At 44.7% G+C, this 22,768-nt stretch overlaps 1 protein-coding gene across 1 annotated transcript; it reads left to right on the top strand.

The window, feature by feature from the left end:
- The first annotated feature begins 2,615 nt into the window (after positions 1-2,615).
- On the top strand, positions 2,616-21,276 carry ZNF212 (zinc finger protein 212). Its single transcript, XM_081244994.1, is given in 6 exon segments — positions 2,616-2,821; positions 2,823-2,921; positions 13,716-14,105; positions 14,238-14,364; positions 16,053-16,142; positions 16,943-21,276. Coding segments are annotated over 6 exon segments (1,686 nt in total). The 5' UTR covers positions 2,616-2,710; the 3' UTR covers positions 17,812-21,276.
- The last annotated feature ends 1,492 nt before the right edge of the window (positions 21,277-22,768 follow it).

Raw genomic sequence — 22,768 nt, forward strand, 5'->3', positions numbered from 1 at the left:
TGCCCCCCATCTCAAGGATCTGGGCGTGAGGAGAAGTTTATTTTCCTTAGTTACTGTGTGCTTTCTGGATTCCCCAATTCACATATATCTTCCTTCACACTGCTGGTCTTGCCTGTCAGCTCTGCGTTAACCCAGACGGTGGAGCTCTGTGCCTTTTCTTTGCCTTCCCCAGGTAAGACACTTACACGTAATAGACTTTTATAGTTTGAAGTTCACAGAGAGGGTCTCATCTCAGCCTAGCACAGGACCTTGCCAGCCTCTGAAGAGTAGCTTCCCTTCCCCTTCTCCGGTCCCTCGCTCCCCAGGGAAACCCCCAAATCCCAATTTACTCTGGACAGCAATTTAGTTTTATCTTTGCTCACCTTCTGCCTTCCAAGCCCTGCCCGGGAGCCTATTTTTCCACAATTAAAATGACCAATAAAACTCTTTTGCTAAACAAAACACTTTTCTCTCCCTAAAAGGAACTCTGTACTAGTTTTAGTTATTTATTTATTTTTTAAAAATCCTGTTTCTTGTTTGTTTGGGTTTTTTTGGCCGCGCTGTGTGGCACGCAGGATCCTAGTTCGCAGACCAGGGATCGAACCCATGCCCCCTGCAGTGGAAGCGCCGATTCTTCACCACTGGACCGCCAGGGAATTCTCATCCGTACAAGTCTGATACATTCAAAATGGGTAAAAGGATGTGCAGTAAAAAATCTCCTTGTCACCCAGACACCCAGTTCCCCTACCTGAGGCTGACTGGCCAATCACGAAGAAAGGGGAAGTTTCTGGAAGGAACCTAGAATCATTCACAGACTCAAAGGAACATCTGAATAACCAATCCTGGACAGAGACAAAAATGTGTCATCTCTGCTCCTTTCTGTGTGTTGGGATCATTCTTTCAAATTAACTTACTCCAAAAAAATGGGGGACAAGACTATTCCTGACTCACATCTACAGCTTCACCAGAGAGAAAATTAACCTTTCCTTCAGCTCCAGTAGAAGAATCCAAGGGAAGAGCTTAAGTCATATGCCCACCACTGGCTCAACTACTGTGGCCAGTAGGCTGGGGTGCTATGATTGGCCTTGCTTGAGTCAGATGCCTGCTTTTCAGTCACTGTGACCAGGCTGGAATTGTCACGGAACAAGATGGCAGCATCCATTTGAATTACACGGCTAGAGCCCAGAAAGAGCCATTCCCAAAGGGAAGGAGGTATATATATGCCCAGAGGAAGGGAGAAGTGCTAGTCTGACAAGGTTAACAGGTATCTACTACATACGTATATACAGTGGGGGTCGGGGGTCAGCTTGAGCCAAGGAGTGTTCATTCTGGGGTTCTCACTGACCCAGAAGCTGAATGGAGCATGCTCCCCAGGGGGTTATTGATGGGAGAGAAGCACAAAAGACATGGTCCCTGCCATCTAGAGACTTGCAGGATAGTAAGGGGAGCAGACTAGAAACGGTCTCAAAGCCGTGGTCTATAAACTTTCTTGAGTTAAAAAAATGTTTGGGCATACATATATGTACATAAATGTGTTAATATGTATGCTATAAATCATATGATAGAAAATTAAAGGGACAAGATAAATATTTTACAGCATTATTAAACTTTATATTATTTGTGATTCAAAGAATACCTTTTTTCTGTCACTGAAAATGAGGGTTTGGGTAAGATGATGTCTAAGTTGGCTCTCAGCTCTGCATGTTACGTTCATAGTGTACAGATGTGGAGATGACAGGATACAAGTACTAAGAGTATATTTCCTTCATTCCTCTAATACCACTGCCACCAATGGGAATAATTGTGAACTGCATTTAAGTTTATTTAAAGGCATGTGTCAAGATCTGAGTGTCATTGGGAAAGGACAAGTGGGTGGCATCTAAGAGATGCAACAGGTGACATTTATCTTGGTGAATTCATTGCAGTTCAAGGCTTGGACCTTGCCAAAGCAAAAACAAACCAAGGGCTTCCCTGGTGGCGCAGTGGTTGAGAGTCCGCCTGCCGATTCAGGGAACGCGGGTTCGTGTCCCGGTCTGGGAGGATCCCACATGCCGCGGAGCGGCTGGGCCTGTGAGCCATGGCCGCTGAGCCTGCGCGTCCCGGAGCCTGTGCTCCGCAACGGGAGAGGCCACAGCAGTGAGAGGCCCGCGTACCGCAAAAAAAAAAAAAAAACAAACAAAAAACCAAAATGAGAAATTGCTTGTTAGTGAGTGCTTGCTAAGTGTTAGGCATTCAGCTGCACAAGCACCTTACTTACATCTGTTATCTTGCAATGAGTAATAGGGATCGGGAGTGCTTCTTGAGAGCTCCTAACCTGCGACAGGCACTGTTCTAAGCACTTGATTTGAACTAACTCATGTAATCTGCACAATAACTCTATGAGATACGTGCTACTATTATCCCTCACTAATGATGAGGTCATGGAGGTGCTGATAAGTTCATGACTTGGTGTACTTTTGGAATAAAACTGCTTGCCATTTGGGACCGTATCTCTTTTCCCCAACAAGATTACACGTTCTTCCCTCAGGGCAAAGTCTGATTTTTATACTTTTTTGAATCCCTCATAGCACCTACCAGAGTGCTGGGCACGTAGAAGACACAAAAAGGTCCATGGGTTTGCCTTAAATTCCGAACACGCACTTGACTGGGAAGCACCGAGTCCTTTTGTCCCTCTCGGGCTCGGAGTGCCGAGGTGCTGTTCACCCTCCTGCCGCATAGGGGCGCAAGGGGAATGCCGCGCGGTGAGGAGGAGCTGCTGGCGCCGGTATTGGCCCGGGAGGGCCGAACTCCCATAATGCACCTTGTATCAACACGGCGCTGGGGTCAGCTTCGAGGAGGTGCCGGGGGCTCCCAGCGGACCCGCACGCACCCCGAGGCTTATCAGGCGGGGCCCGGGTGTTGGGGGGCGACTGGCAGCCATGGCGGAGTCGGCGCCTGCTCGGGTAAGAGTCCTCCTGGCGCGGACCCGAGGGCGCGTTCGGGACGGCGGAGCCCCGGCCGGGGCGGGGCTTCGAGGTGCGGGGCTGGGCGGCCGTGGTCCGCAGCTGGCGTGGGTCAACGCCGACCTCCCCGCGCAACCCCGGAGCTCTGCCGTCCCCCTGTCGGTTTCCTCCACGTCGGGCCACAGCCCGAGTGCCACGCGCCTTCGCCGAGAAACTTCTCGGAGGTTTGTTTCATGTTCTTGGATTTGCTACCGTCCCTACACGTTTTCGTCGCGCCCTAAGAGAGCCCGTTTCCAGGCTGGCGAGGGGGCGCGGATTGGAAACCCTGGGTCCCCGTCGCTGCCAGTGAACTTGCCCGGTGCTTCGGGGACCCCAGGACTCTGCCTCTCTGCGACCAGCTCGTTCTCGGGCTGATGGGTTTCCCTCGTTCCTTCTGCCGTGCTCTCCTGCTCCAGACTCTGCCCTGGGTTGCAGCCGCAGGTTGAAGTCAGGCTGGGCTTCCTCTCCTTGGGACAGGTGTTATCTCACGGTGTAGTTGTTGGCTTTTGTCTGTGAAGCTGTCGACCCCTTTCCCTCTCCCCGTTCCCCAAATGTCCGCATTCAGGGAATGGCAAGACGCGGAGCTTGGGCACGGTGTCGGGAAACTAGGTGTCAGTCGTCGTAACTCAGCTCTCAGCTATCCACATTAGTGATTTTAGGCAACTTTGTTCACTTGAAGCCTCCTTTTCCTTAGCTGTAAGTTGAGAGTGTTGGACTAGTTACTAGACGATCTCTAAGGTTTCTGGCAGCTCTGACGCTCTCATATTATTACATAGTTGTGGTTATTTTGATGATACAAGATGATTTGTTATAGGAAGGGTAGATGGAGTTTAATTGGTTTTTTTTTTTTTTTTTTTTTTTTGTAGTACGCGGGCCTCTCACTGTTGTGGCCTCTCCCGTTGCGGAGCACAGGCTCCGGACGCGCAGGCTCAGCGGCCATGGCTCACGGGCCCAGCCGCTCCGCGCGGCATGTGGGATCCTCCCCAACTGAGGCACGAACCCGTGTCCCCTGCATCGGCAGGCGGACTCTCAACCACTGCGCCACCAGGGAAGCCCTTAATTGGTTTTTAGTGCAGCATTTCTCGATCTAGAAACACTTGCAAAATCATGTGAGACCTTTGTGAGAATAGAGGGCTAAGGAGATCCTGTAGTGAAAACTTGACCATCAGCTGGGTGCACTGTATTTGGTTCTTGTAGGAAGTGGGTAAGAACTAAGAGGGGAAGGATTGGAAGACTTAAAGAACACAGTGTTTGCTTTCAACAAATTATGGAAACAAGACACAAATGTTCATGATATCACAATATTTACCTCGTTTGATTCCTTTAAGTTAAGGTGATCCAGTCAAAGACTTGCCTTTTCCCCAAGATCAAATTGTAGTACTAAAGTCAAGCAGGAGGACAAGTTACTAATTTCCAGAGTACTTCTTGACTGGTCAGTGCGGTTACCTACATGTCTTCAACAGACCTTGTTAAAAAGAATTCTTGGGCTTCCCTGGTGCCGCAGTGGTTGAGGGTCCGCCTGCCGATGCAGCGGACGCGGGTTCGTGCCCCAGCGTGGTTCCAGCATGAACTGGAAGTAAGCTCTTACCCCCAAGGAGTGATTGCAAAGAAAATCATGGCAAACCTTGGTGCTGGGAGATGGGTGCAAGGTGCCCCTTGAAAATTCATGTTGACTCTCAAGTGGGTTTATTGCCTGAATTCACACGACCTTGGTGTCTGGGAAACCTTAAGCCAAGAATTTAGTTTAAAGTAGAGCCTCCAGCCATCTATAAGAAATAAACACAGATCTTCTCCAGAGGAGTCTACACTTAACTCAGACGTCAGATAATTCTCAGATAAAATTCCAAGAAAAATGAATTCACTTAAAAAGTTATCCAAAAAGCGATGAAAAACTATGAGAAAAAGCCAGTAAAATTAATGGGCCACAAAATTAGACCTTCAGAGATTTCAGATATTGCAATTCTAGAAGAAAAACATATTGGAATTGCAGTAGGACACACACACACACACACACGCACACACACAGTCTGCACTGGAGGACATATTTGATGAATAGCTAATGGCTGAAGATATTGTAGGACTGATGCAAATACTAGTACTTAGAAGTCCTGTAGGGCTTCCCTGGTGGCGCAGTGGTTGAGAATCTGCCTGCCAATGCAGGGGACACGGGTTCAAGCCCTGGTCTGGGAAGATCCCACATGCCGCGGAGCAACTAGGCCCGTGAGCCACAACTACTGAGCCTGCGCGTCTGAAGCCTGTGCCCCGCAACAAGAGGCCGCGACAGTGAAAGGCCCACGCACTGCGATGAAGAGTGGCCCCCGCTTGCCGCAACTAGAGAAAGCCCTCGCACAGAAACGAAGACCCAACACAGCCAAAAATAAATAAATAAATAAATAAATAAAAAGGAACAATCATTTAAAAAAAAAAAAAAAAAGAAGTCCTGTAGATCCCAATCAGGATAAACATAAAGAAATCTCTACCTAGACACATAATAGTGAAAGTACAGAATACAAGGCAGAGAGAATTCTTAAAAGCAGCCAAACAAAAAAGATTAACTTCAAATGAACCATTGTAAGGCTGATGAGGTTCAGCTTCTCAGCAACAGTGGAAGCTAGCCAACAGTAGAATGGTTTCATCAAAGGGCTAAAAGAAAATAACTATGTAATCCCATATTTTAAAACTGTGCAAAAGTATCTTTCAAAAAAACGGTAAAATAAAATATTTTCAGACAAATTAAAACTGACAATTTGTTACCAATATACTCGCATTAAAGGAAGTTCTAAAGGATATACTTCAGGTACAAGGAAAATTATCTTAAGTGGAAAGTGAAAGTGTAAGAAAGTATGATGATCCGTTAAAATGGGTAAATCTAAACAACTATTGACTGAATAAAACAGTAATAATCTCTTGTGGGTTAAAAACAAAGGCAGAATTAAAATACATGGCAGCATTGATGTAAATGTTAGGAAGAGATGATCAGAATTCAGATATTTAAAGGTCTTTGTAAGTAATTTCTAGGATGGTTGCTAAAAGACTAGAAATTGGCTGTATAACTTACAATTTAAAAGGGGGGATAATAGAATAAGAGAAAATTATCTAAAAGAAGGCAAGAAAGAAGATGGGATAAATAGCACAAAAAAGGTAAAAATAAGGCTTCCCTGGTGGCGCAGTGGTTGAGAGTCTGCCTGCCGATGCAGGGGACACAGGTTTGTGCCCCGGTCTGGGAAGATCCCACATGCCGTGGAGCGGCTGGGCCTATGAGCCATGGCCGCCGAGCCTGCATGTCCGGAGCCTGTGCTCCACAACGGGAGAGGCCACAACAGTGAGAGGCCCGTGTACCGTGAAAAAAAAAAAGGGGTAAAAATAAAATAGGTCAACAATTACAATAAATGTAAATGGACTAAATGTTCTAGTTAAAAGGCAAAGATTGATAGGATTGGTTAAAGTTCAGCAAATGACTTATAAGAGATACAACTAAAAGATAAAGCTATAGAAACGGTTGAATATAACAGGATATGAAAACATGTACCAGGCTAATACTAATCAAAAGGAAAATGGCTTAACTGTATTAATATTGCTAGAGATAGAGGGCTACTATTACTTTTATAATGGTAAAAGACTCAATTTACCAGGCTGATAGGACATTTCTAATCTTACGTGCACCTAATTATATTGTCTCAAAATATATAAAACAAAAATTGATAGAACTACAAGGAAAATTCATTTTCATAGTAGAAAATTTAATACAACATTATTATTTTATCAAGCAGAGAAAAACTAGTAAGGGTGTAGTGCATTCAATAGAACTTTCTGAGATGATGGAAATATTCCCTCTGTCCTGTTCAGTGTAGTAGCTACAAAGTACATGTGGCTATTTGAGCACTTGCAATGTGGCTCAATAGCTGAGGAACTGAATTTTTAATTTAATTTTAATTAATTTAAATTTAAGCATCCACATGTTTCTAGTGGCTGTTATATTGGACAGCACAGATATAGAGGATAATACTAATTTTTTTAATCCACATATCAATATATAATTTCAGTGTTCAGAGAGATTAACGAAAAAAGAGAGAAGGCAAAAATACCCCATTAGAAATGAAAGTGTGTTCTGGTGGCTGATGCTGACTGTATAGACTGGGACCTTAGGTAGGGTTGTTGGACAGAACATCACCATCACCACCAACAACATCCCTCTCCATGTGGCTTGGGATTCTTCAGGTGATTCCAGCACCTACATGCCTATGATTTGCTCTGCTTGACATGGAGTGGGGCAGACACAAACTGTCCCTGACAAACCCTCCTTTAATTGCAGATTCGTGAACAAAATAGATGTTGTTGTCTTAAGCCACAAATTTTGGAATTATTTATGATATAGCAATTGATGATTGGAACAGATACCTATGGAATATATTTAAATACCAAAAGGTATTAAAAAATACCAAAAGGTATTAAAAAATACCAAAAAGTATTAAAAAATACCTTACAAAAGGAGTATATACTGTGTGTGTGAATTGAAACATTTTATCCTAAAGATGCCACTTCTCAAATTTATCTATGGATTTGATGCAGTGCCAAACAAAATCTCTAAAGATATTTTTATGAAACCTTTCGAGCTTGTAAACTATCAACAGGCCAAAATTAGTCAAGATACTCCTGTAAAATAAGGAGGTGGGACTTGTATCAATAATTATCAAAAAGCTGTGGTCATTAAGATGGTAATTTTGGTAAAGCAGTAGAAAAATTGACCCATAGAACAGAACAGAGATGCCAGAAACAGACTGACTGTATGTATGAAAATTTGATTTGACAGAGATAGCATTAAAAATTAGTGGGTAAATGATGGATTTTTCATTATATAGTATTAGATCTATTGACTTTCCATATGAAAATCGAGGCTTGCACTGTACACAAATACTGTCTCAATTCTAGTTGAGATAAATGCTTAAATGTGCAAGCCAAAACTATCAAGTGTTTAGAAGACAGTATTGTGGGATATAGATTTTTTTTTACACCTGACACAAAAGTTCAAACCACAAAAGAATTAATACTGATAAAACTCAACTACATTAAAACTAAGGACTTTTAATCAAATGATAATAAAGAGAATTTTAAAACGAGGCACAAATAAGGGAAGTTATTTGTAACACATATGACTGATAAAGATTAGTATACAGAATTTACAGAGAAATTGTATGAGACAACCTCATAGAGCCTATGAGAAGTCAGATAACCCAAAAGATAAATGGATTAAAGATTTCAGTCAGAGGAAGTTTGAATGGCCAATAAACATAAAAAAGATGCTTATCCCTTGTTAAAAATCAAGGAAAATGCAGGTTAAAACCATGATGAGGTATCATTTCAGATCTACTAGAGGGACGCAAATTTTAGTTTGACAGTAACAAATGTTGATGAAGCTGTGGAACAGCCAGAATACTTACAGACTTCTGACAGGAATGAAATTGGTATGACTGCTTTGGAAAACATTTGACATTATCTGCTTAAGTTCAGGATGTGTATATACCCTATGAGCCAACAATTCCCCTCCTAGGACTATACCCTTGGGAAACTTGCCCATGTCCACTAGAAGCCAGACACAATTCTATTTATCATAGCACTGTTTGTAATGACAGAGATGGGGAAACATCAATAGTGGAATAGAAAAATAAACTGTGGTACAGTCACATGACAGAATATTATACAGCAGTGAAAATGAATTAATTAAAGCCACCTGCAACAACAGGCTATTCCCAGGAGTTGTAGAAGAGTGACTTGTTCATATAAAATCCTAAAACATGCAAAATTTAAAGAATATATGTATTTTTGGAAACAAACGTAAAAAAACAAACAAACGTGAAAAAGGGCAGTTAATAGTAAAAACCAAATTTGGGATAGTAGTTACTTCAGAGAGTTGCACAAAGGACTGTAAAGGTGATATATATAAAACACACACGTACACACACACACAGGCATACCTCATTGTATTGTGCTTTGCTTTATTGCACTTGGTAGATACCATGTTTCTTACAAACTGAAGGTTTGTGGCAACTCTGTGTTGAGCCAGTCTGTCATCGACCATTTCTCCAACTTATTTGCTCACTTTGTGTCTCTGTGTCACATTTTGGTAATTCTCAAAATATTTTGAACTTTTTCATTGTTTTTATATTTGTTATGGTGATCTGTGAACTTTGATGTTAATATTACAGAAAGAAGACTCAGATGATGGTCAGCATTTTTTAGCTGAAAAAATTTAATTTTTTAATTAAGGTATATAGTTTTTTTAGACGTAATGCCATTGCATTAGACTACAGAATAGTGTAAACATAACTTTTTTCTATGTACTAGAAAACCAAAAAATTCATGTGACTTGCTTTATTGTGATACTTGCTTTAAGAACCCACAGTATTCTCTGAGGTATGCTGTGTGCATGTGTATATGTGTGTGTATGTGTGTATATACATATATATTTAATTTTAATTAATTAATTTTTTAAACTGAGTGGTGGTTACATGGAGATTTGTTGTCACTACTTTATATATTTTATGTATTATGTAAATATTCTTTTTTTAACTATTCAATATTAAAAAGTCATGGTATCTCAGAGTTAGAAGTGACCTTAAATATCATCTAGTCCAGCTTAAGCAAGTATCACTTTAGAGCGTTATTTAATTGTTTAGTGTTTTACTCAAGCAGATTGTAGGTGTCTTAACAACAGGGGCTGTGTCTTGTACTTAATGGGTTTCAGACCATGGCTGCAGGCCCAGTGTATGATACATGATCTGACACTATGATACAATATGCAAGCAGGACTGTCCCAGAAAATCTAGAAATACAGTTATTGTAAGTGTACTTTTAAAAACTTTCTTACTACCTTCAGGAATATTCTTATATATGGAACTTAAGAAAAAAATTATGGAGGAATACGTGTTTATTGAAAAAGTCAAACAAGCAATAGTTTATAATCAAAGATGAAAATTCCTCTCTCTCATATCCTGAGGCTGACTTGTGTTAGTATAGTTTGGTGAATATCTTCCCAAACCTTTCTGTGTGTGGAAACGTATACACGTATCTTTTCTCTTCTTTAGGAAAATGAAGTCAGAATAAATGTTTCCCTGAAAGTTGACAGCCTATCAATGTATGATGAACAGTCTTCCAAACCATACATATAGATCTAACTCATTCTTTTTAACAGTTGTGTAACATCATCTTGGGTTGTGCCATAATTTGTTTAACCATCCTCTTATTAATAGACATCTAGAGGGAGTTCCCTCGTGGTCCAGTGGTTAGGACTTGGTGCTTTCACTGCCATGGCTCGGGTTTAATCCCTGGTTGGGGAACTAAGGTACCGCAAGCCACGTGGTGTGGCCAAAAAAAAATTAGACATCTAGATTATTTCCAAGTTGTGGCTATTCCAGAGAATGTTGCCAGTAATCATCTTTGTATGTATGTCACTAAACAATAATGCCATTTATTTTTGAAGATTCCCATAGTGGTATTACTAGGTGAAAGGGTTTTTAATGACTTTCTGGATATTTTCTTTCCTCAAAGTTTGTAGTATTTTTCATTCCTTCCAGGAGTGTTAGGAAAGTGCCAGTTTTACCACGTCAGAGTCAGCTCTGAATGTTGTTCCTGTCCCTTTCTTTCATATTTCTCAACCTCGTGGGTGAAAAGGGGTTTCACTTGGTTGTATCTGCATTCCTGACTGCTAATGTGGCTGTCTTTTCATTGGCTTATTGACCACCTGCACTTCCACTTTCCCAAATTATTTATAGTTGCAGTTTTATCTTTGGGTTGTTTATCTTTTCTTTGCACTTCATATCCTGTTTACAAATATTCTCTCCCTGTTTGTTTTTAGACTTTGTTTATGGTCTCTTTTATGATAGCTAATATTTTCTCCTTCCTTGACATTCTGAGTGCTGTTTACTGAGATATAATTTACATACAGTAAAATTTACTCCTTCGGCATAACTGTAGTTAAGTGAGTTTTGAAAAATGTGTAGCCATCATATTACCAAGTCATAGAATATTGTGATCATCCCAGAAATTACCCCTAAGTAATTAAATTCCCCCAATCCCAGCCTCTGGCAACCACTGATCTCTGTTTTGTGTCTATAGTTTTGCCTTTTCCTCAATGTCACGTAAATGGAATATACAGTGTGTAGCATTTTGTGTCTGGCTTCTTTCACGTAGCCTAGTGATTTTGATATTTACCCATGTTGTTACAAGTCTCAATAATTTGTTCCTTTTCATTGCTGAGGAGTATTCTGATATATGATATGTCTTTCCTAGGGCTGCTGTAAAAAAATCCCATCAACTAGGTGGCTTAACCAAAAAATTTATTGTCTCACAGTTCCGGAGGCTAGAAGTCTGAAATCAGGGTGTCCACTGGGTTGGTTCCTTATGAGGACTGCGAGGCAGAGGCTGTTCCAGCTAGGCTGTCCCCTAGCTTCTGGTGGTGCCAGGTGTCTCCTTGGCTTGTTGCCGCATAACTCCAACCTCTGCCTCCCATTTTCACGTGGTTGTCTTCTCCCTGTATGTGCCTTCACATTGTCTCTTCTCTCTCTGTGTGTTTGTCTCTGTCCGTATTTCTCCTTCTTTATTAGGACACCAGTCACATTGGATTAGAGCCCACTGTCATGACCTCATTTTAACTTGATTACTCGGTAAAGACTATCTCCAAGTAAAATCACATTGTGAGGTACTAGGGGTTAGGACGTCCACATATCTTTTTGGGGAGACACAATTCAACCCATAACATATGAATGGACACAGTTTGTTTGTTTATCCATTCACCAGTTGATGGACATTCAAATTGTTTCTGTCATGATAGATAATTTAAAACAAAAGAAAAGAGGAACCTTGGCTTGCCTGCTCTTTTTAGCCTTTGACTATGTGGAAGAGGAGGGATGTTATTTCTCTGCTCAGATCCCAACCCACCTTCCTGTTTGGAAAAAGTGCTAGAAAGCGACACAGTGCTGGCCACAGAAAGGAAAGAGGAGATTCCAAAAAACTAGAGACTTAGAGACTTAAAGTTAAAAGCAGAACATGTGATGAAATGAATTTACCCAGTAATCTAATTTTTTTTGTTTCATTTGTATTTTTCTTTTACATTAAACTTTTCTTTAAATCTTTTTTAAGGGGGATAGTTAAGCTTTTGACTCGTATGCTCAATAATGAACTGAGTTGGTTAACTGGAGTAGGTCATGGCCAAACTTAAGTGTTCAGTTCTGTGCCGGTTGGTTTCATCTTGTCCCCTCTTTCTCCAGACCATAAGCTCTGGCCCGAGCAGTTCTTTCAAAGATATTTCCTTTCAGTGCCTTGTTCTCAGTGTCCTCATTATGGTTAGAGAAGCAGCCTTGAATCAAGTGTATGCTGTTCCACTGGAGAATATGAAGTTTCAGGGGTTTAGGACTGAAATGAACATGCAGTGGGACAGTGAGGGCAAGAGAGCAGTTCAGGAAGACTTCCCAAGTGTTGGTTTTAGTAATTTTGAGTTTCAGCCACAGTGATTTTTCTACTGTCTGGGACAGACCATAAAAATGTGAAGACTAAGGACAATGTCCGAGGACTTGTCATTTAAGTAAACGTGTATGAAGGATTTAGTAGGTGTTTTTACTACACTAGTTGCTAGGGTGCAAAGATGAATGAGGTGAGTCTTGTAGGTCCTGCTAAGGAATTTTGTCTTGATTGTGGGGAGCCACTGAAAGGTTTTTAGCAGGGCTGACATGATCAACTACAAGTCAAGCAGGAATGTGAAGTTGAGTGTGGATGTAAGTTACATCATTTATCATAGCAAAGTATTAGAAATAGTCCAAAATATCAAGTAGAAAGAAATGGGCTTAAAAAATGAATACTGATGCAGGAAAGTCTTACGGAAGATGCTGACAGTGAAACACAGGTAACAAAACATGTACAATATGATTGTAGTTTTGTTGAAAAAGAAATAAGTTAAAAGATGAAAAAAACTTATAGGAAATACACCAAAATTCCAACAGCTTATTTCTGGATGGTGGTATTTTACATACATTTTTCTTTCTTTCTTCTTTTCAGTTTTTTCTTGTTACAGTATAGATGTATAGTTTGCAGTATCAGACGAGATCGGGTGCGTTCAGGGTGGTATGGCCGTAGACTAGTTTGCAGTATCAGAATGTAAAAGCACCTGCTTTTTATTTTTATTTATTTTTATTTTTTAATGTTTTTCATGCTTTTATTAGTTTACTAAGTGGTATATGCCTCTTAATCTTTTTTTAAATTTATTTATTTATTTATTTATTTATTTATTTATTTATTTATTTTTGGCTGTGTTGGGTCTTCGTTGCTGTGCACGGGCTTTCTCTAGTTGCAGCGATCGGGGCTACTCTTTGTTGCGGTGCGCGGGCTTCTTATTGTCGTGGCTTCTCTTGTGGAGCATGGGTTCTAGGTGCGCAGGCTTCAGTCGTTGTGGCACACGGGCTCAGTAGTTGTAGCTTGCGGGCTCTAGAGCGCAGGCTCAGTAGTTGTGGCACATGGGCTTAGTTGCTCCGTGGCATGTGGGATCTTCCCGGGCCAGGGCTCGAACCTGTGTTCCTTGCATTGGCAGGCAGATTCTTAACCACTGCGCCACCAGGGAAGCCCCCACGTGCTTTTTAAATTAAAAAGAAAGAAAAGAAGTAGAAACTAGGTGCTATAAGCGCTCTTGGACCCACTGGACCCATTGTGTTTTTTCACCTGTTGTTTGGAAGTGACACTGACTGCCTGACGCTGTATCTGGTTCTTCAGCACAGGAGGAAGCGCCGCTCCACCCCTTTGACTTCCTCCACGCTGCCCCCACAAGCACCAGAGAAAAGCTCCTATTTGCAGACCACAGATATCTCACTCTGGACAGTGGTGGCCGCTATTCAAGCTGTGGAGAAGAAGATGGAGTCCCAGGCTGCCCGGCTGCAGAGCCTGGAGGGCCGGACAGGGACCGCCGAGAAGACGCTGGCTGACTGCGAGAAGACGGCCGTGGAGTTGGGGAACCAGCTGGAGGGCAAGTGGGCGGTTCTGGGGACCCTGCTGCAGGAGTACGGGCTGCTGCAGAGGCGGCTGGAGAACGTGGAGAACCTGCTGAGGAACAGGAACTTCTGGGTCCTGCGGCTGCCCCCGGGCAGCAAGGGCGAGGCCCCCAAGGTTAGCCTTGAGGGTTGAGAGTCAGACCAGAGGGGGTGGGCCCAGCCCTTTGTTAGTGAAGATTCTCAGTGGCTGGCTTTTCCTTTGTGGCTTTGATAGGAGACACTCACTGTGTGACATTTGTGATTTCAGGTGCCCAGGTCACTTGAAAATGATGGAGTCTGTTTTTCAGAGCAGGAGTGGGCGAACCTGGAGGACTGGCAGAAGGAGCTCTACACAAATGTGATGAAAAGCAACTATGAGACTCTGGTCTCTCTAAGTAAGTAGCAGAGTTTTCTCCCTGGAATTTGCTCTCAGGCATCCTACAATTCTTGGCCAAGTAGCTTGTGACCCAGGCTGCATCTGTGATTCTAGTGGGCTGTGGATCCTCTCTTGGCCTTAGCCAGGTTGAGAAATGGGAGTCTCCAGGCCCTGAATTTATGAAGACTTTGGAAAGGTCTTGGTGTTGTGCATTTTGTATTTCTTCTCTGTGCTCATGTAGTCAGTTCTTTTTTTTTTTTTTTTTTTTTTGCCGTACGCGGGCCTCTCACTGCTGTAGCCTCTCCCGTTGCGGAGCACAGGCTCTGGACGCGCAGCCTCCGCGGCCATGGCTCACGGGCCCAGCCGCTCCGCGGCATGTGGGATCTTCCCGGACCGGGGCACGAACCCGTGTCCCCTGCGTCGGCAGGCGGACTCCCAACCACTGCGCCACCAGGGAAGCCCTTTTTAAAAAAAAATTAATTAATTAGTTAATTAATTTGGTTGCACCGGGTCTTAGTTGCAGCAGGCAGGCTCCTTAGTTGTGGCATGTGAACTCTTAGTTGCAGCATGCATGTGGGATCTAGTTCCCTGACCGGGGATCAAACCCAGGCCCCCTGCACTGGGAGCTTGGAGTCTTAACCACTGTGCCACCAGGGAAGTCCCAGTCAGTTTTTTGTTTGTTTGTTTGTTTTTTTGGTACGCGGGCCTCTCACTGTTGTGGCCTCTCCCGTTGTGGAGCACAGGCTCTGGACGCGCAGGCTCAGCGGCCATGGCTCACGGGCCTAGTTGCTCCGCGGCACGTGGGATCTTCCCAGACCAGGGCATGAACCCGTGTCCCCTGCAGCAGCAGGCGGACTCTCAACCACTGCGCCACCAGGGAAGCCCCCAGTCAGTTCTTGATAATATTTACTAATAGATAAGATGTCATCATGTGCCTTAGAGTATAACACGGCTAGGGTTCCTCATGCTGCTTTTAATACTTAGGACTGCTTGACAAGAAATCCTTTGTTGCCTGGGATGGGCAGACAGCATGGGCTCACCGAACACTGTTTCTTGGCGTTTACCTGGAATTACAGATGGTTCTTGTGGTCCCAGTGTTCATTTTGTGTTGATGAGAAGTGCTGATTGATAGATGTACGTCTTTATATGTAAAATATAGGCTATTACATAATAAATGCATTTTGTTTGGTTGACAAAATCTTTTAGAACCTAGGTCCGTGGAGGCTTGTCAAGAAGGCCAACGTGTCTGGAGCGAAGTGGAGGGGGAGGGAAGTAGCAAATGGGTCAGAGATGGGACTGTGTGACCTCGACTGGGTCACGTGTTCTGCTAGTGGCTGTTTCCTTGTCTGTCATAGTGGGGGATAGCGGTGCTGACCTTACCTTGCAGTGCTGTAGCCCAGATGAAGTTAGATACCCGGAGAGGAACCCATGTCTGTGGGTGGCAGTGGTGGTGTTGGAAGGAAAGCAGTGGGCTCTGAAGCCTGACCACCTGCACCTCAAACGGCTGAGAAGGGGCATTGAAGGCAGCAGTTAGCTGAATGGACCACTCGAATTGGCCATAATTTTCTAATTGTCCCAAACTGCTAAGGGAAAGTGACTTTGAATCTTTTGAAGTTTTAATATCAGCTCCTTGACATTGGTCACCTTGTTCATCGGCAAATGACCAGTACTCTCTCCTGGGCTCACACTGTGCCGTTTCCAACCCAGAGGTGCTTGGCCAGCCGGAAGGAGAAGCAGAGTTGGGTACAGAGATGCTGGGTGACTTGGAGGAGGAAGACTCTCGTGGTGTCCACCCGGGTGAGTGGCTCCAGAATACTCCACCCCAAGCCCGCTCCCTGCAGCCTGTAGTGAGCTGCCCCACTGCTACACTGCCAAACACTGGCGGTGAGTGACCTCATCTGGCGTTTATTTGTTCTAAAGTCCTTTATGATTATCATCAGCTCACCTATTACATGTGTATCTTACCTCCTTAACTGCTGTGTGGAGTCCCTAAGGTTCACGGCTGTCATACTTCTGTATGCCCTGCAGACAGTGTAGAGTGTCTAATAGGCCTTAGTCAAAACCCACTGGAGATTGAGAATAGGGTTGGTCAGACCTTCAGGAGTGAAGCTAACTGGGTAAGGGGCAGGAGAAACCGTTGTAAACCAGGTAATTTGGGGAGAATATGCAGGAAGAACAGAGCTGGATATGTGAATTTTTAAGCTATAGGTTTAGTTGTTTGGTTTTTTAAAATTATTCACATTTATTATTTTAACACTCTGTAACACTTAAATTAGCTTAGGTGTTACCTATGTATATTTTACTATTTTCCACAGAGTTGAATACAAATTTGTGGACAAGCTTGGAGAATTTATAACACTGTTCTGTAAGAATAACATATTCGGATTTCCGATCAGTATGTCTCTACCTGAGTATAGGTTACTTTTTCAGGTCTTGCAGCCCAGTCTGTCTCATCCTCTTGCAAATTATCCTGATTCCCTTGATGCTGGGGTACTTTGATTTAAGCCCTTCTGAAATTCACAGACGTTTGTTCAGCTCTGAAAAAACCGAAGGTGCTAGAATGTGATCTTTTTTGTGGCTCTTCTTTGTCTTGGCAGTGGAAGGGGTTATGATCAAGCAGGAGATACAGTACACGCAGGACGGCTCTGCGGACCTTCCTGGAGAGTTCTCGGGCATTGCCGAAGAGCATGCTTTCCTGAGCCCGGAGCAGCCTGAGCTCTGGGATGGTCAGGGACGTTCTGTCCTCTTGGAATCAGGTCCCGGGGACACTAATCCAGAGGAGCCCATTGCGGGCAGTAGAGACCCTAGCGGTGGCAGAACTCTGGGCTGCCCCCCGAAGCAGAAGTCTAACAGGCAGCTGCAGCTGGGTCAGCAGTGTGGGCAGGGCCTGAAGCTGAAAAGGGACACTGCTGGCCCCTACGAATGTTCCGAGTGCGAGGCCATCTTCCGCTGCAAGCAGCAGCTGGCCGCACATCTGCGGACCCACCCCGGATGGGAGCCTCACACGGCCTCGGAGCCAGAGGAGAGCCTTCGGCCCCGGCCCCGGCCCCGGCTTAAGCCCCAGCCCCGGAAGGCGAAGCTGCACCAGTGTGATGTCTGCACAAGGAGCTTCAGCTGCAGGGTGAGCCTGCTGACCCACCAGCGCTGCCACCTGCAGGAGGGGCCCGGGGCCGGCCGCCGGGTCCAGGAGCGGTTCTCACCCAACAGCCTGGTCGCCCTGCCTGGCCACATTCCTTGGAGGAAAAGCCGGAGCGCCCTCATCTGTGGTTACTGCGGCAAGAGCTTCAGCCACCCGTCCGACCTGGTGCGGCACCAGCGCATCCACACGGGCGAGCGGCCCTACAGCTGCCCTGAGTGTGAGAAGAGCTTTGTCCAGAAGCAGCACCTCCTGCAGCACCAGAAGATCCACCAGCGGGAGCGGGGCGGGCCAGCCCTGGAGCCCGGAAGGCCCAACGGCCTGCTTTAGGGGTGCCAGCCCCTCGCCCGACTGGGGGAGGCGGAGGGGGCTGGCACTGTCCCCCCGAAGAGACAGTGTAGCGTCAGGGACTGACTGCTTTCCAAGGGGAGTCACTTTGATTTGCTTTCCCTTGACCAGGCGCCAGGCCGAGCCCAAAGGCTGTCCTGAAAACCACGGAAGAGGAAGAGTCGGGGCCAGGCCTGTCTTGCTGTCTTTACCCTGCTGCCGAGTTTGCCATCTCTGTGGCACCGTCAAGTCTCTGCTTTTCCCATCCGAGTTGATAGTCGTGGGCTGGGGTTGGCTCTCTGAGCCCGCAGGGCGGGTGGCCTGTGCCAGGGCCCGTCCTGGCATTCAGGTCTTCCCGAGGGTTGAGTCGGGCCAAAGGAGCGAGCAGACGTGTGGAAGCATTTAGCCCTCTAGTTGCTCTTCTTTTGTCATCTGCTTGTTAATAACAAGTAGAAGAAATAATTTAAATGAACTGCTCACCGTGCTCTGAAGAACTTTTTTTTTTTGGAATTAGATTTTAGTTGGTTAAAAAAAAAGTCTGACAATTTTTAAATTTCCAGAGTTGTAGAAGTTGTTCCTAACATGGGGACTGGGCCTGCCCTCTGGGAGGGGATCATTTATGGGGCTCTTTTAGCCCACCCACGTTTAGTTAGGCCAGAGATCAGGGCCGTAGTGCTGGGCCCCCTCTTGTACGGGTGCTTGGCACTCCGAATAGGGCTACCTGACCGAGGGGAGGAGAGTAGTAGGGTTAGACCCCAGAGCCCCTGCTGGGAATGAAGCGTCCTGCAGAGGAGCTGAGATGCGGTCCTGCTTCTCTGAGTTGGGGTTTCTCTCTGCTCTTCCATCCCATCCTTGCTGCCATTCTGCAGCCTCCCGGCGTAGAAGACTACTTTTTACTTATGGTTGTTCAGCTTATACCAGTGGTTACTTGAGTTGGTTTTTATTATACCAGTTGTTTCTTGAGGTTGTTCAGATCACACACTTTCCACAGTAGTTCTGGGACTGACTATTCCTGAAATGATGGGAAGAAAAGCACACAGATGCCCATCTCTCAGGAGTGTTGAATGCCTGCCCCACTATTGTTTGGGGAGATGAGAGTGGGCTCCTGGGTCCTATGTGAATGTCCCCTTTGGTGTTTGCAGTTGCCTAGAATAAAACTTACCACTAGCAAAAAAAAAAAAAAAAAAAACCCCACAAAACTCCTGTTTGATGTTTTTCTCCATTTGTCAAGAATACCCTCCTGGCGCCAAGATGGAGGTGGTGCCTGACCTGGAGCAGTGCCAGAGGCCTGATGGCATAGCCTGACCTGCATCCTTCCTTAAACCTAGGGAGATGAGAAGAGGCGTGTATGGGAATACTCACCAACACCTGTGGTAGTCGAGGGCTGCAGGCAGTCTGAGCGTCTGAACGTTGGGAGGTAGAGAGGGCAGGTGAGACACAGTGGGTGCACCAGGAGTCCTGGGGAGCAGTTAGGGGTATTGGCTTAGCTACACATGTGGCCGTATGGGTCCATCTTAAACATGGTGCTGAATGGCGAATGTAAGAAGTTGAATGAGATCTATAACAATACCATTTCTGTAAATTAAAAACGTACACAAAACAAATCACTTTGTAAGAACACATAGAAGTGAAAAGTTACATACAGGCATTACGGTTGCCCACGGGAGGAGTGCGTGGGATATGGGGTTGAGAAGGAACAAATTAAATAAATAGATAAAAATGAGCTTGGTCGCTGTAAGGTAAGAGATTATCTTGGTGTAGAAACGGAATGTGGAGGGAAGCTGTCGTAGGGCAGCGACGTGAGAGGTGCTCAGCTTCACTGTATGGAGGAAAACATCTGGAGCATCTCTCCTAAATCCCTTCTCCAGTCTCCTGCCTGTGAGTTTTTGCATTAGAGATACCCCCTATCCCATCCTCGACTATCTTGTCTCCCAGTGAGTGCTTTAATGTGACCAGCCTTTGCCTCGCATCATGGGGAGAAAAAGTACAAGAGAGGGTTCTATTTCTCCAGCAAAGTTAGGTTCTTCTTGAGGCAGGGAAATGATTGTCTTAATCCATCAGACTAGTGTAATAATGGCTGATGTTTACTGAGCACTCATGTGCTAGTCACTGTTTTAAGTTCTTCACATAAAAATGAACTTAATTCTCACAAGACCCTATGTGGTGGGTATGATTATTACCCCATTTCACACGTGAGATGCGGGAAGAGACCTGAAAGGTGATGCAGAAGCAGAGGTGGCTGTGAACCAGGCCATCTTGCTTCAGTGCTCACACACTCCACCACAGGCTCTGTTGCTTCTGGCTGACCATGATTAAGGACCTCGTGTCTGGGTTGGATTCTAAGTCCTTGTTACCCAAAGTGTGGTCTCTTCACCAGAAGCATTGGCACCCCCTGGGAGCTTGGTAGGAAGGCAGGCTCTGAGACTCACTGAATCAGAATCTGCATTTTAACAGGATCTCCAGGTCATGCTCTGCACACAGAATACACTGTTTTAAGTGATAACAAAAAGTCTTGCCTGCTTCAACTGTCCTTCATTGAAAGTCTGCTCTGCTGGGTGATAAGGAAACAGACTGTGCAACTGCCTGAAGGACAGGGATGATCAAGTTAGATTAAATCAGCATAGAGTGAAGAGTGAAATGCCAAACATCAGAGACTAACCTGTCCAATCTTCTCCTTCCTATTCCACCAGGTAGGGGCCTAGTCATCGCCCACCCAGTTTTCACTCAGTAACCTAACTGGTCTCCTACCCTTAATCACGTCCGTTTTGCTACCAGGGTTATTGTCCTGGAACACAGATTGGACATGGGCTTTCCTCAAAGCCTTGCAGTGCACTGCCTGGCTACTGATAAAGGGCAAGCTTTTAAGTGTAGAGCTCAAGACCTGGACAACCTAACCTACTCTGGGTTTGTTCACTTTTCACACTAAATTCTCTGTGCAGCTGCTGCAGTGGGATTCCCATCATTTAATCAATAAGCCCTACTCTCCCACGACTGAATTCAGCTCTGGCTTTCCCTCTCCGGGGAATGCCCTTCTCTGTGAACCAAGTACTATTTATTTTTCACTACTCAGTTCATAGGCCCCCTTTTGTGAAAGCTTCCCTTGTTCATTTCTTTTATTCAACAAATATATGTTGAGCACCTATTATTTAAGTACTGTTTTAAATACTTGCGGTATGTCAGTGTACAGAAAAACAGTCTTTGCCCTAGTTGAGTTTACATTCTATCAAAATACATTTCCTTAAAAAAATTTTTTTAATTGAAGTATAGTTGATGTACAACATGTAAGTTACAGGTGTACAGTATAGTGATTCACAATTTTTAAAGGTGATACTCCATTTATAGTTATAAAATACTGGCTATATTCCCTGTGCTGTACAGTATATCCTTGTAGCTTATTTTGTGCATAATAGTTTGTACCTCTCAATCCCCTACCCCTGTGCCGTCCCCGCCCCCTTCCCTGTCCCCATTGGTAACCACTACTTTGTTCTCTATATCTGTGGGTCTATTCCTTTTTTGTTATATTCACTAGTTTGTTGTATTTTTTAGATTCCACATATAAGTGATACATACAGTATTTGTCTTTCTCTGTCTGACTTATTTCACTTGCATAATACTCTCCACATCCATCCATGTTGTTGCAAATGGCAAAATTCCATTCTTTTTTTATGGCCGAGTAGTATTCCATTGTATATATGTACCACATCTTTATCCATTCATCTGTTGATGGACGCTTAGGTTGCTTCCATATCTTGACAATTGTAAATAATTCTGCTGTGAACAGTGGGGTGGAAATCTGTTCCCTTCTTGTACTGTACCTTTGCATAGCCTTAGATTTTGTTTACTCGTGAATATCTGAGGAGCCTCCATGTGCAGAGTCTACAGAGGGAGGGATAAAAGGTTAAATCAGATTTTGTTCTTGGGCTCACAGGCTGTCAAGGGACTTTAATAGAAGATAGAAAGTGAAGCTAAAATTCTGTAAGAGAACAATTACATTCAAGTTGCAGGACATTGGGAAAGGCTTTATGAGAGATGACATTTGAGCTGGATCTTTAAGGATGAGATGAAGGACATTCTAAAAAGGAGAGACATGACCAAACTAGACCTTATGGGGCATGAACCAATAAACACCAATTCATTCGACTTGGCTGGAGGGTGGGGTGGGAGGAGGGGAGTAGTGGGGGACTTGGTTGGAAAGAGAGGTTGGGGTCAGACTAAGGAGTTTGGATTGTATTGAGTTAGTAATGGGGAGCTGAGAGTTTTGAGCAAAAGGGTGACCTGAATCTAGCTGCGATTTGGGACTATAAGCCTCAGAAGAGGTACAGCATGCTTTTGTTGTTGCCGGGGTGGGGGATGTGTTAGAAGGTTTTTGAGTGAGAACAGCAAGAGCCAATGAGGATCTGACTGGGTACAGCTTCAGCGGGAAGAGAGTGATGGACGAGATCACCGAGGTGGAGTCAACAGGAGGCGATGCTCTCTGAAGGCGGGGACCAGGTCTTAATTGTATCCAGATTCCACAGCTCTGAGCATGGGGGCTTCCCACATAGTTGGTCACCGCACGTTTACTGAATGAACAGGTATAACAGGAATTCACAGGATAGGGAGCTCAGTGCTGTCTGAACTAGGGAAGGCTTCGTGGAGGAAGGGGGATTTCGTTATGCTTCTGGTCTCCCTCTGCTAATACTTCCCCTCCTACCACTTTACAATTCTGGGTGGGTCCACTTTCTAATCTAAAGGTAGGGTGAGGGGACCACGGGAATTTTCTCTCTGAGCTGCCCCATCTCCTGGCTGAGGGCACTAGCACTTGAGTATCTTGACCGCCCCCCAACCCTACGTGACCCTAAGGTGTTGTTTTAGCGGCCCTCACCTTCTGACCAGCCCACCTTCTGCAGCACAGGCCGATGGCCAACTGTCTCAGAGTGGGCTGCACCTGGGTGGAGTCACCCCTGTCCCTGCGGGGTCT

Source organism: Mesoplodon bidens, assembly GCF_964165515.1.
Source record: "Mesoplodon bidens genome assembly, chromosome: 9".
In the NCBI taxonomy this organism is placed as follows: domain Eukaryota; kingdom Metazoa; phylum Chordata; class Mammalia; order Artiodactyla; family Ziphiidae; genus Mesoplodon; species Mesoplodon bidens.